The 14,954-nt window shown below is 35.5% G+C and overlaps 2 protein-coding genes across 2 annotated transcripts; both read right to left on the reverse strand.

Moving 5' to 3' along the window:
• Positions 1-3,901: 3,901 nt before the first annotated feature.
• On the reverse strand, positions 3,902-4,748 carry LOC147831776 (chemokine XC receptor 1-like). The gene is given in 2 exon segments (XM_087300369.1): positions 3,902-4,522; positions 4,524-4,748. Coding segments are annotated over 2 exon segments (846 nt in total).
• LOC147838756 (uncharacterized) lies at positions 4,441-11,699 on the reverse strand. The gene is made up of 3 exons (XM_087300731.1): positions 11,639-11,699; positions 9,360-9,504; positions 4,441-8,219 (listed from the first exon to the last, which is right to left on the reverse strand). Exons 2-3 carry the CDS (start codon positions 9,464-9,466, stop codon positions 7,367-7,369), a joined length of 960 nt encoding a protein of 319 aa, XP_087156857.1. The 5' UTR covers positions 9,467-9,504; positions 11,639-11,699; the 3' UTR covers positions 4,441-7,366.
• Positions 11,700-14,954: the final 3,255 nt, after the last annotated feature.

Genomic DNA, 14,954 nt, shown 5'->3' on the forward strand with positions numbered 1-14,954 from the left:
TGGTTTTCCCAAGCGCTTGAATGTTTTGCATGTTATGTTGTTGACTATATGTTTCCTATACATTTTATACTTTTACATTTTGAATAGGAGTACCAAAGTGAAAAAAGCTGTTTAAACTCAATTGGTAAAAAAAAAATGATGTTAACGTCCTACAGCTATTGCTTGGGGATCAGTTTTCTTAAGAGCCAAGGTTATTTTGTTTGCTAAATGTTTTTTGTACATTTTATATTACATATTACAATTTTGGATATTATATAACATTTTGTATCAGAATATTAAAGAAGAAATTTGTTTAAATGTGATTGGTGCCTGCTAAAGGCTATAATAAAAGATATATATAACGATAAATAAAGATATAATAAAGATATAATATATATAACATGTTTTCTGTCCTTTTTGTGTTGAATTACTTAATTTTAAATCTTGCTTCATAGTATTGTAATGTAATTTAAACAACAGGGCGAGGCAGTGGGTAGCTAGTTCGCCTCACAGCAAGAAGGTCGCTGGGTCGTTGGTTCGAACCTCGGCTCAGTTGGCGTTTCTGTGTGGAGTTTGCATGTTCTCCCTGCCTTCGTGTGGGTTTCCTCCGGGTGCTCTGGTTTCCCCCACAGTCCAAAGACATGTGGTTAGGGTGAATTGGGTAGGCTAAATTGTCCGCAGTGTATGAGTGTGTGTGTGTGAATGTTTCCCAGATGGGTTGCGGTTGGAAGGGCATCCGCTGCGTAAAAAAAACTTGCTGGATAAGTTGGCGGTTCATTCCGCTGTGGTGACCCCGGATTAATAAAAAGACTAAGCCGACAAGAAAATGAATGAATGAATGAATTTAAACAACAATATTGAACAAGAAATTTACTAGCTGATTTAACAAGACATAATTTTGTTAAAGTAAAGCTTTAGTGTTACATTGAGTAAATTAGAATCATTTTAATTAGAATAACACAATACAAACATTTTGAGTCAATTAGTTGCAAAGAAGTTAGACTGACATATTGAAACCATGTTTTATCTACAAATGTGCTTTGTGTTCATACAACATGTTCAAAGCAGTTCAGGTTTACTTGATTGGATTAGATGCATAAAGGGTGCCACGATTAAATCATGTTCATTCAACAATTTTTTTTGAGTGTAGGTGCAGCAACAGAGAAAGCTCTCCCCCTCATTGATTTTAGTCTACAGGGTGGTTGTTGAAGGGTGAGAGTATCAGCAGACTGCAGAGAGCCAGAAGGTGTATACTGAGAGACAATGTCACATATATAGGAAGGAGCGGTACCATGCAGAGCTTTATATGTAAGTGTGAGTGTCCTCTACACTCACTCTTACTGACACTCACCCAGTGGCGCATGCAGCCGTACGGTTTTATGCACTGTGCATACCTACCACGAGAGGGCGGGAATTAATGCCGCTTTTTATTTATTTATTTGTGACAATTTAAATTGATTATTAAACAGTATACACTACAGCTGCCTGCTTTTCCATCGTGCCAAATCGTTCTGAGAACACTTGGGTATGGTTACGGTTGTTTCTCCACTGAGGACTCTGGGAGAGAACTTAACCAACAGCTACATGCACTGCTGAAAGACTTTTTTTCTGCTGTGCATCGAATAAAGACATGCTTAACATTATTGATGTTTACAATCCTATACCTACATACTATATCCATGAAACACGAACTTGCACACTCTTTGAACAACGAGGAAATAACTGCACTTTAGTCAAGCCAGACGTCTTGTGTTGTGATTTAATGCTGGCTATACCACCCGAAGGACAGTTACGGCGTGTTGAGATGTCGGCCGTTACCGGAGAAAGTCTAATCTTTCATTACTTCATTGGGGTTGTGTTTGAAAGCTTTAGTGGCACTGTAGCTGTCCAAGATACTGTTGTATGAGTTCAATTATTTATGCACAAATAAACAGGTCAAATTAATGAATAAATAAAATAGATATGGAATCTTAAATGTCGGTATAGTTTTTACTCAATTTTTTTATTTTTTTTTTTGCGATTCAGTTAAATATAATTTGGACATTTATGAGGGCATGTAACATGTTTCTGTTTTGTTTTTTTCTCAGTGATCTTTAATACATACTAGCTAATCCAAATATTTTCTAAAATGTCAAGCAGGATTTTGTCTATAGCTTTAATTATGAAGACAATAAAATATCAAAACTAACAAAAATAAAATACAAAGATAAAAAGAGCATAATTTTGCTAAATTTTAAAAAATATTTGTTTTTATTTTACTTGATGCATCCGTTATTTATTGTTTGAATACTGAAATAACAGCCATCGGAATGGGGCGGGGCGGTGCTGGATTTGTGCGTACCTTGGAATGAAATCCTGCAGGCGCCCCACTCACCAACTATATTTCAACAAGAAGGACATGTTTCTGGATTAGCATCTATTTTGTTCATAAGTTTAGGCTTATGGTTAGGTTTATGCACTTCATGATTGTTATCCAACTTTTATTCCCCTCCAATTTTGGTAATACTTTACAGTAATTGTTTGGTTTAGTGGTAGGGAATAGATATGGATTACATTTTTAAACAAAAATTATGTTCCAGGATCAACATAGATGCTTATTCAGCATCGCATCATACTTGACAAAATCATGACGTGCACTGACACTCACATCTAGATCATCTCTTCATTTTCCGCAAGTTGATCAAAATGCAAATCTGATTTGTTAGTCAGTTTGTCCTTAGAAATATGGTATGATGTGATTGGCTACCAATAGATTAGACTAATTTCTATAAACATGCATTTGTGAGACACATTTTAAATGTGGTGTCCCTACTGAAAAAAACAGCTTAAACCAGCCTAGGCTGGTTGGCTGGTTTTAGCTGGTCGACCAGGCTGGTTTTAGAGGGGTTTTGGCCATTTCCAGGCTGGTTTCCAGCCATTTCCAGCCCGGTCTTAGCTGGTCAGGCTGAGAGATAACCAGCTAAAACCAGATTGACCAGCCTTGCCAGGCTGGGAGCCCAGCCAAAACCAGCTATGTCCAGCTTAAACCAGGCTTGTCAAGCTGGTTTTAGCTGGATTTAGCTGGTCATTTTCAAGCCTGACCAGCTAAGACCAGGCTGGAAATGGCTGGAAACCAGCCTGGAAAGGGCCAAAACCCATCTAAAACCAGCCTGGTCAACCAGCTAAAACCAGCCAACCAGCCTAGGCTGATTAAAGCTGGATTTTTCAGCAGGGGTGGAAATAATAAGACACAATTTGAGGACGTTTTAATAAAAAACCAACCTGAAATGTAATTTTTTATAGGAACAACTTGGATATCAAACAGAGCAGTTTGTTTATATATATATATATATATATATATATATATATATATATATATATATATGCAACCGATATATACAGTTGAAATCAGAATTATTAGCCTCTTTTGGATTTTTTTTTCTTTTTTAAATATTTTCCAAATGATGTTTAACACAGAAAGAAAAAAAATTCACAGTGTGTTTGATAATGTTTTTTATTCAGGAGAAAGTCCTATTTGTTTTATTTCGGCTGGAATAAAATCAGTTTAATAATTTATTTTTATAAACATTTTAAGGTTATTGGCACCTTTAAGCTATTTTTTTCTATATACAGAATAAACCATCATTATACAATAACTCGCCTAACTACCCTAACCTGCGTAGTTAACCTAGTTAAGCCTTTAAATGTCACTTTAAGCTGTATAGAAGTGTCTTGAAAAATATCTAGTAAAATATTATTTACTGTCATCATAGCAAAGATAAAATAAAACAGTTATCAGAAATGAGTTATTAAAACTATTATGTTTAGAAATGTGTTGAAAAAATACATTCTCACTTAAAAATTGGGGAAAAAAATTAACAATGGGGCTAATAATTCTGACTTCAACTGTATATCGATTACGTTCAATGACTAAATAATTCATCTAAAGCATTAATTTCCCTCCGGAGCAAAGACAGAATAGTTTCTTTACTCTGTGCAGGTAAAGAACAGGCTGCACAAAACCAGTCAAAATAAAACAGCAAAAACTGAAAAACCAGATGAGTGAAACTTCATTCTGTTCCTTCTGTTGCAGAATAGTGAGGAATCCTGTGAGGATGAATGGTGCAAACATGACAACCAACGTTACAGTGGTTATCAAAATGAGATGAAACGCTCTCCTCTTCATCTGGTTTTCCTCTTTCTTTCTCTCTCCTGGTCCAGACTGCTTCAGAGCTCTGAGAACAGCCACTAGACAAAACAACTGGATGGAGAGGAAGAAGAGGAACTGCAGCGAGAAGAACATTGTGTATGTGTTCAGACTAGAAAATGTTAATATTTCTGTGCAGACCGAACAGGAGCCGAGAGTGATTATCCAGACCACAGCACAGCAGATCACTCTATATCTGAGGGGTTTGTACTTCAGAAAGGTTACAGGATGAACCACAGCCAGGTAACGCTCAATACAGATCAGACACTGAAACAGAGGTCGACCGGTGATGGTAAGTCCTTGTAAAAAGTTACATATTAATCGCAGACTTGTGAATATTTGTAGAACATACGCAAAATAAACAAAAAAAAATCAGTGAGAATATAATCTCACAAATTGTGAGGTTGACATTGAAATACTCTGATGGAATTCTTCTTCCTCTAACAATAAGCCACAACACATAAGAGTGTGAAGAAACCCCGAACAGTAGATTAAAGCTCAGCACACCAATCCTGAAATATGTTATGAGGTCAGTGAGAGGATGAACCACAGGAAAGGTAAAGTTCCCGGTGGAGACGTTCATGTTTAATTCTTTAATTTATGGACAATATTGATGTAGTTCTACAAAAGAAAAAGAGACAACAATAAATGTCAGATAGCATAATGAGTGTGTCTGAATTAAATCACTAGTTTTGCACAATATTTGCATTATTTTGAGATTAAGGCAAATATAAATGTTTTGAGAATAATTCAGTTTATCTTGTCATCTCTCATGTTGTGTTAACTGGTAAAACAGATTAAGCTTATGAACAGTTTATGCAATGCCTTTGATCTAAAGTAACCAACATAATAAATAACCCATTTTTGTAGACGAACACCTTTACAATGATATTATAAAATATCAGAAGAGTCACCTTGAGAATGATGTCAACCCGATCTTTTCTGCAGAGTTCTCTGGTCTGATTTAACAGAAGCGAATGGTTACAAAAATACACGTCATGTGACATGCAAATATTTAGCAGTAAAAACATTAAAAAAGACATGGGCTGTGTCCCAATTCGCATACTATGCCTTGAAAAGTATGTACATTTTATAAAGGAAAAATATATACTATTGAGTGTGTCACAGAAGAGTATGCAAGCTTTGGGACTCACTACTTCCTCGCTAACAGATCGTTGTGTTGTTTAGTTATGAGCCCAGTCAGTCATCCACGCATCATCCACATTTCTGTCATATTTAATTTCCTACCTTATTAAAGAAGCAACAGTAGGACAATCTCCCATTCACGAGTCTTTCATGCAGAGAAATCTCCTCAGGTTTTTGTATAATTCTGCATTCAGGCGATAATGTCCAAACACACCTTTATATAAGTATTGTTGTTGCAGATGAAATATAACACAGAAAACGTGTTTAAAAAATTTCCATTTGGCTAGATATTATTACAGTCTTTTTACTGAAGCCTCTCTATTTGACGGTTGGTCTCGCGCGTCCGTCATGTTTGTAGTTTATTTACACTTTTCACTCGCGTATGTAGTTCTAATCGAATTCACGTCCAACGCGCAATGTACTGTGGGCAATATCAGTATGGATGCTTCTACACCTAAAACCTTTGGCATACACTCTTCATCATACTATGATTTGGGACATACTAATTCTATTTTCTAATACTATTTAGGATGAATAGTATTCGAATAGGGATGCAGCAATGCTGTTTTATATGCTGCCATGGCATCCAATTAACATCAATTAACTTAATTAAATTAAACATTTGGTGTAACCATCCTTTTAATTTAGTATTAGAAAACATTTAAAACTGCTCTTGCCCTGTGTACACTTGTGTTTACTGTATTTTTACAGATAGACTTGCAAGCAAGTTTCTTGAATTGTCTTAGAGACGCTGCCAGTTTTTTTTTTTTTTTTTAATTCAATGGTTCTTGATGATGTGAGATCAGATCTCTGTGTTGAGTACTGGCTGCTTGTTCATACAAAAATCTGATATAGGACAGAAGGTTGGATAGATAAACAGTAGGGCAGCCAGTAGAAATTGGGATGAAATTGGGGTGATATGATCATATTTTCTAGACCTGGTAAGAACTCTGGCAGCTGCATTTTGCACTAACTGAAGTTTATTAATAGAGGATGCTGGGCAAGCATTACAGTAATCTAGTCTAGGAGTCATAAAAGCATGAACTAGCATGAAGATAGATAGCATGCTTCTTAACTTAGCAATACTTCTTAGATGGAAGAAGGCTGTTTTTGTGACATGAGTGATATGGTTTTCAGAAGTTAAGTTGCTGTCTAATATAACACCAAGATCTTACAGTAGCGCTAATACTAACATTGTATTCCTCTAATTTGCCGGTCGAGTTGTGAGATCTTCTGTGTACAGGATTTTGGCCCAATAAGTAATTATTCTGTTTTGTGTGAAGTTAAGTGAAGGAAATTGTTGGTCATCCAGTCTTTTTCATCTTTAACACATTCAGTTCACTTAGACAGTTTACACGTTTCATCAGATTATATTGAAATATATAATTGAGTATTGAGAAAGCTGATCCCATGCCTTCCAACAATGTCTGCCAGAGGTAGCATTTATATTGTAGACAGCAAAGGGCATAAAACCGATCAATGAACTGTCACTTATCACAATTCATTGAAAAAATAATGTTTGGAAATGTAAACTGATATTCTGCACTGGCAGTCTACAGTAAAAGATAGCAATAACTGACTTAAAACTGACTGATGTAATGTTTGGAAACTCCTGATGGAAAACAACACCGAGATTGATTACAATGCGCTGTACCGCATTCAAAATATTACTTCAAGTGCCCTTTTTAGTGAGTATAGGGCATATGTATGGATCCCTTTTGTACAAAATCCTTTCCTTATAAGCAAATACTGTGCTTTAAAACAATGTAACGCATCAAAGTGTGTATCCTGTATGTCACAACTGGATGTTAGACTAATATGCAATGGAATAAATATTAAGTTGTGTCAGAAATTAATTGATTTATTGGCAGATTTAGCACAAAAAATATAATTAAATGACAACCTACACTAATACAGTTACTTCTCTATTTTATGTACAGTATATAATCATTACGAAGGCAATTGTAAGACCAACTTTAGCGTAAATTTAGAGGTTATTTTTCAATCCAAAATAAATGTTAACAATATCTAGTTATTTATTACAAAAAACAAGCTTTATGAAGCACAGAGGCAGGAGAATTTCCCGTACCGGTGAAGATAAAGACCGGGCTGTAAAAAACCAGCCAGCGCAAAGAAAAAGAAACCACAATTCCACAGTTTTTCAACATAGATTTTTGCCACAATAGTAAACAGTGCCGCGATAACAAAGGGCAGGTAAATGACAAACATGTTCACAGTAATTATTAGAATTAGAATAAATGCTCTTTTCTTAACTTGATTTTCCTCCTCTTTCTCTTTGACTTTATCTCCTGGCCCCGACTGCTTCAGAGCTCTAAGAACAGTCAAACAGAAATACAACTGGATGAAGATGTATAACAGAAGCTGCATTAATAAGTACCATGAATATGCATTCAAGCTGGATGTCAATGTGAACATGCAGACTGTGCAGGAGCCAAGAGTTGTTATCCAGACCGCAATAGAGCAGATTACTTTATACCGGAGAGGTTTGAACTTCAGAAATGTTACCGGATATACCACCGCCAGGTAACGCTCAACAGAGATCAGACTCTGAAACAAAGGACGGCCGGTGAGGCTTAGTGCTCCAAAAAATACTGAGAACATCTTAAAACTTGAAAACCAGTTTGCCAATATACAGATCAAACTATTCAGACAGATGCCAATTTCACAAAGAGAGAGACTGAGGTTGAAAAACTCTGATGCAATTCCTGTTCCTGTGACGATGAGCCAGATCACGTATGAGTGCACTGGAAGACCAACAAGAAAATTAAAGCTGTACAGAACAACGTTCAAGAAGTTGATTTGTTGTGCCATTGTTGAGTTCACAGATGCCGCAGATGTGATATTCACTGTTAAGTTATTCATCTTCTGTTGTCTGTTTTGTCTCAGCCTGGAAGCATAGTAAACCATATATGGGAAGAGAATATTATTAATGTACTTGGTTATTTCCCTTACCAAAAAAATAAATACCTTTAGATCCAGCCCAGGCTCATTCTGAAAACATAGTCCCGTGGACGTTTCTGGAGACCGTGAAATACGTGGCCGGAGGTACGTACGGCTGCATTTATTTTTTTTAAGCGGATGCTGCGGGGCGATGTGATGCTGTTCCTTCCAGTTTGTGTGGTTAGCTCTAGGTGTACTGAGGTGCAGAGAGGGGCTGACCACGACGACAGTGACCGGGTTCGAGTCCAGGGAAGAGCGGTTCCAGAAATCAGGTAAGAAAACAAAAACAAAATCCAAAAAATAAAGCAAACGAGTTCATCACAGGGTGAAAATGAGGTCAAAATCCGAAAATGTGGTAAAAATCAGACAAGGGCTTTTCTTTTTCTGGACGGCTTTTGTGAATCGTCGTTGGTTGGGTTTAGGGAAAGAGGAGGGTGAGTCGGACAATTAGCCGTCGCATGGTCAATCATTCTGTCATCAAGGCAGACAGGCAGAAGGTCGTTCGACAGTGGCCTCTCGGAGATTCGTGAAAACAAAAACTGCAAAAATACGTATCTCCCTGGATGTATCTCGCGGTCTCCAGAAACGTCCATGGGACTACATTCTCAGGATGAGCCCAGGTTGTTTAGATCTATAATCACATGTTAAAATCCCTTGTGTAATATATGGGTTTGGAACACTGTAAACATACAGTTTTTTATTTTAAAATCTAATTAATGTCATAATGAAGTGATTCATCAAAATAATTACATATTGATTTCAGAAATTACCAAAATAACTTTTATCATTGAGTTTGTTTACATGGACACCAATAATCAGATTTTAATCCAATTAAGACAGTACTTTGATTAAGAGTCTACCATGTAAACAGTAATTTTTTAATAATTTAATCTGACTAAAGTCACAATCGAACTAAACAGAAATTGAATGAAGACGTGGAGTATGCTTATTTTTATGGCATTATTGAACTGTATTACAGACATGTAAACACCGAAATCAAACTATTACTGTCGTGTAGGATTTTCGCAGCTTTTTCTGACATGATATTCCATACACATGGCTGTTTGACAATATTCTCTGCACCTACCGAGTCAGTGAAGGACTACAGACACCGGCATCGCATAATGCGGAGGTTTTTCTCCATACAGGTGCAGTATCAAAATTCATTAAAACAACACTCTTCCAGCAGTTCATACTCGCATCCAATATCTCGTTTGTCACAGGAAATGTTCCTGAATAAAAGTGAAAGTGCCAAACAGCAGTTAAAGTTGACAAAATAAATTTGAAACACCAGAAATTACATGAAACTCAGGAGAAAACATGGGTAGCGTGGTGACACAATGACGTTAATCGAATGATGTGCTATAACATGTAAAATGGGATCATGTAAACACTCATGCAAACACCTCAATCATATTATTGTCTTTTTCAGATTAAGGTAAATAATTGAATTACTTATGTCCATGTAAACATAGTCAATGTCATCATTGTGGCAATTGAATGCCACAATGTGGCATTAAAAATACAGTTATAGGTGTAATAGAAGCTCTGCAGTTTGTCCGCCAGCATACGGCTTTATTTATCATAACTCTAGGTAATAACAATGACATACATTCAGTATTAATTGACACAATGGCAAAAATGTAACTATTTTAATCTTTGATCACAAGCTTGTTGGAGATGTGTTCTGATCAATGCGGTCCAAAACATTCAAATGAAAATGAATGGATTCATTGCGCAGCGCTTTTTGTGTTTGGTGTGAAAGCTTTGTTTATGGTGACTTATCAATGACAGATGCCATGAGAGTGCAATCTCAGAAGAACATTCAAATTGGTAAAGTCTCAAAAGTCCAATCTACATCTATAATCTTTGATACTGATGCCTCCTTTAACAACAAATGGCCGGCAAATCCCATGTGGTACGATTGTTGTAATGCTGTGTTCACACAGACGTGGAAGAAGCATCAAGCATGAGTAATTTACATGTTAAGTCAATGCAAAGACACGAATAGACATCCTGAAGCACGATACGTGTGAACGAGGTGGTGCGAATGACGTGATTCATGCAAATGAAGTGGCACGAGTTGAGTGTTTTGCGAGATTTAGTAATCTTAACTTCAGCAGACATTCGTGCTGCATTAACCAATCAGGAGCTTTGTCTTGTAGGGGCGTAATTATGATGCAGCGCCTGTTGTTGGTGTCCCGGGGAAAAATCCTCCTGCAGACACCGAAAACAGTTCGTCAAACTGGACTCGACTCAGTCAGAAGCATCGCTGAAAGCTTCCATAATCCAGGTATAGTTTCTGTAAGGGTTTATGAACTCATATAGCTGGGTGCATCTCTGAATGGATCTAGTGGACATGGCTCCAAACGTATCGACGCTGTTTTTCAGTCTTCATTAAGCACATAAACACAGCTATTCTCTCAATAAAATCCATGTTAGCCGTTTAGCAACAATGCTAGAGTCACCGGTAGACAGAAGCCCTGACCATGATGCGAATTCACATCTGTTGTGAAGTCATTTTGACGTGCGAATGAAGCGAGTAAAGTCAAAATGTTCACGTGTCTATTTAGCATGAACAGTCTACAGTAACATCACAGAAACACAATACAAGGTTGGGGCTATACTGTGGTATTGTTGTTTAAAATAACATTAATAGTGCATTATGTAGGATGGTGTAGTGATCTGGTTGAAATTGGTTTTGCAATCCAATTTCAAAATATTGAAGAGTATTAATTTTTAATAATATCCTGCTTCAGATCCACACCCGTTTCAGCACACGCAATCCAGGACATGCGATGTAGGCAGGGGTAAACCATATCTGGTTACGACGGATGTTAATGTTATTAACGTCTTTTCGGACCTCATCATTAATATATTTTTATATAGTTAAAACACAATAGACAATAGTGTATATTATTTCACAAATATGACGATCGAGATGGGCAAATGGTGAAGGTTGTTTTCGATCGCCATTCAATATAAGAGACTGAACAGTTGTCTATCAGTCATTATAGATGATCAGTCATTATTTATTTGACAGTATAGCAGATACTCCTTTGCTGGCTTTGCTTAAACATTATACAAACAATCTAAATTGGACAGGTTTAATTTATATAATGGATTCATTATATTAAAGCAAATGGAAATTTTTGCACTGCAAACAACATAAAAACAAGTCTACATCCCAATAGTTCATCATTTGAAAATCACATTTGTATAAAAACAAATCATGTTACGCCATCTTTATATTCTACACAAATTGAGCTATACACATCTGAATTTAAATAATCATTCATAATCCTCAAGCCTAGTAATCACAATAACATTGCAATATATTGTTCAATGGAAAAAACTAAGTTTCACCTGAAGAGTGAATGCTTTTTCGGTCTCTGTCGATCTCTGTGCTGTTCTGCTGACTGAAGTCTGACACAGATTTGTCACTTTTGATTTATATGGATGACTACAAATACTAAAACACCACATAAAAAAACACCCTAAATGCAAATATGAGATTAAATTTGACATAAGCATCTCTTAGTATCAATCACATTTGTATACTGTGTAGCAATGTAAATTTTCCACATTGTTTTTTGTATCTGTGTATACAAATAATTGCTTATACGCATGAGAAGACACAATGTTCTCGTATTAAAGTAGATATTTAAAGCCTAATATACAAATGTGAATTAGCCCATACTTAGCAACAAATTGCCTTGTTTCATATCTTGTGTACAAATAATTTACATAATCTAATCCATATTTTACATTCAAATAAATTGGTGGTGACACCGGAATACACCATGCGCTTTCATATAAATATACTGATGCTGAGGATAACAATGCGTTGGTGTTTGCTGAATATTTTATGAACATTTTGACTGATTAAAGTTAATTAAATAATTTAAGGTGTTCTACTCCTAATTTCTGTCCTTACATGCAGCACTCCAGATGGCAGAGAAATCCCGCTTTGTTCAGGTAAGTTAAATTTAGTTTGATTAATATGGGTGATAAATGCCTACAACTTTTTGTACATAATATTATTATTCGTGTTTAACATATAACAGAAACAGAAACATCTATCATATGCACGCATGATTAGTGAGAAGACTTTTAGTGTACATGATAGACTTTATGTGCATTATATGCGTAATTTGTAATTTTTCTATCTTTTTTTTTTTATCTGGATCATGAATCAGCTATTTATTTTAAATTTCCATACTTATAATTTAAACAAGACTTATAACTGACTGAAAATCACAGTACAGTTTTTTGTTTTAGGGAAGTTTTTATATAAATATTTATATAATATGTAATGACACAGCTAATATTCAATTCAATTCAATTCAGCTTTATTTGTATAGCGCTTTTACAATGTAGATTGTGTCAAAGCAGCTTCACATAAATGGTCATAGTAACTGGAACAGTGTGGTTCAGTAACTGGAACAGTGTGGTTCAGGTTTTAGTGTTTAAGTTCAGTTCAGTTCAGTTTAGCTCAGTTCAGTGTGATTTAATCATTACTGAGAGTTCAAACACTGAAGAGCCAATTCATCAATGCGTAGCTCTACCAATCCTGAACCATGCGAGCCAGTGGCAACAGCGGAGAGGGAAAAAAAACTTCACCTGATGGGAGTGAAGAAAAAAAACCTTGAGAGAACCAGACTCAGTTGGGCACGACCATTATATAACTACATATTAAAAATATATCAATTATAGACAGTTATAGTAATATAGTTACAGTAATTTTCAAATGTACTTTTTTTTTACCAAAGAGGCTAGAAAAAATCTGAAGAATTAATTATTATTGTATTATTTATTTATTTATTTATTATTATTGTTGTTGATGTTGTTATTATTATGTTTAAATTATTATTTTTTATTGAAATGGCTAAGTTGTGACTGAGGACATTTGAATGTGCTGGCCAGTTTGTTTGTTTTTGTCTAATAAATGACAGTAGGCCACAGTTTTTTACTTTAAAACTTTAACAGAATGCAATTTTTTCCTAATGATATATGATGTAATAAATTTGTATTCAAAAAATAGTCTTGTTTTCATTTTTTAAATTGCAATTTTTAGGAAATATGTAGTATTTATTAACACGTACTGTATGAAAACTACCTGTAAGTCAATGGAAAAGTGGTTGTTCCTTGCGCCACCTAGTGGCTATTGCGTAGAGAACAGAAATGTTTTTTTTTTAAATGAAAAGTCGGATTTTACAACTGCTGTATTGTGCGTGCAGAAACACGCGTTTTCATTAATAGTTTGAATTATTGTTCCTTTTCAGTAATGTTTCTGTTTTTAGACAATGTCAGTATTTTTCATTCATTCATTCATTTTCTTGTCGGCTTAGTCCCTTTATTAATCCGGGGTCGCCACAGCGGAATGAACCGCCAAATTATCCAGCAAGTTTTTTACGCAGCGGATGCCCTTCCAGCCGCAACCCATCTCTGGGAAACATCCACACACACATTCACACACACACTCATACACTACGGACAATTTAGCCTACCCAATTCACCTGTACCGCGTGTCTTTGGACTGTGAGGGAAACCGGAGCACCCGGAGGAAACCCGCAAAGGCAAGGAGAACATGCAAACTCCACACAGAAACACCAACTGAACCGAGGTTCGAACCAGCGACCCTCTTGCTGTGAGGCGACAACACTACCTACTGCACCACTGCCTCGCCCATGTGAGTATTATATTTCATATAATTGTGGTTGTATACAGACATGGCTACTGAGAACTAAAATAGTTACTCAGCGACACTAATTAAGATTGATACACAGTATTAGGTTTATTTATTAACTAGAATACAACACACTTAATTAGGTACATCTGTACAACTGTTCATTAGCGCAAATTTTGAATCAGCCAATCACATGGCAGCAACTCAATGCATTTAGGCATGTAGACATGGTCAAGACGATTTGCTGCAGTTTAAACAGAGCATCAGAATGGAGAAGAAAGGGGATTTAAGTGACTTTGAACATGGCATGGTTGTTGGTGCCAGATGGGCTGGTCTGAGTATTTAAGAAACTGCTGATCTACTGGGATTTTCAAGCACAACCACCTCTAGGGTTCACAGAGAATGGTCTGAAAAAGAGCAGCAGTTCTGCAAATATAATATTTTGTTGACATGTTTTAATTCCTGCAAGTTAATCAAATTGCAATTTGTTGGTATTTTTGTCCTTTAAAATTTTATGTCGCAATTGGCTTCCAAAAAAAATAGTCCTTTGAATACACACATTTGTGAGCCATTTTAAATGGTTTTAGTTTAGTGAAGAAATAATAACTAAAAAAAAGTTTATTGAAGAGAAATAATAAATTGCCAAACTGAAATGTTATTTATTATTATTTTTACATACATTATTGTGTTGTTAAGTTTAAAAGGGAAAAACTACTGTATATATATATATATATATATATATATATATATATATATATATATATATATATATATATATATATATATATATATACAATGTCAGAGGAGTATATAAATAAAGAGTGCCTGTTACAAACCCCTGATGTTAGTCTAGGGTGTGGGGTTTGACATTTATTTAATTAAAATATATTTATATAAACAGTGAATGAGTGGAAAGATAACCAAAGTAATGCCAAAAAATGTGTGCTTTTATTTACAATCCCAAAATGAACAATCAACAACGAATTAATCAAA

The sequence above is a fragment of the Danio rerio genome, chromosome 21 (genome assembly GCF_052040795.2).
Source record: "Danio rerio strain M-AB ecotype USA chromosome 21, GRCz13ab, whole genome shotgun sequence".
Taxonomy (NCBI): Eukaryota; Metazoa; Chordata; class Actinopteri; order Cypriniformes; family Danionidae; genus Danio; species Danio rerio.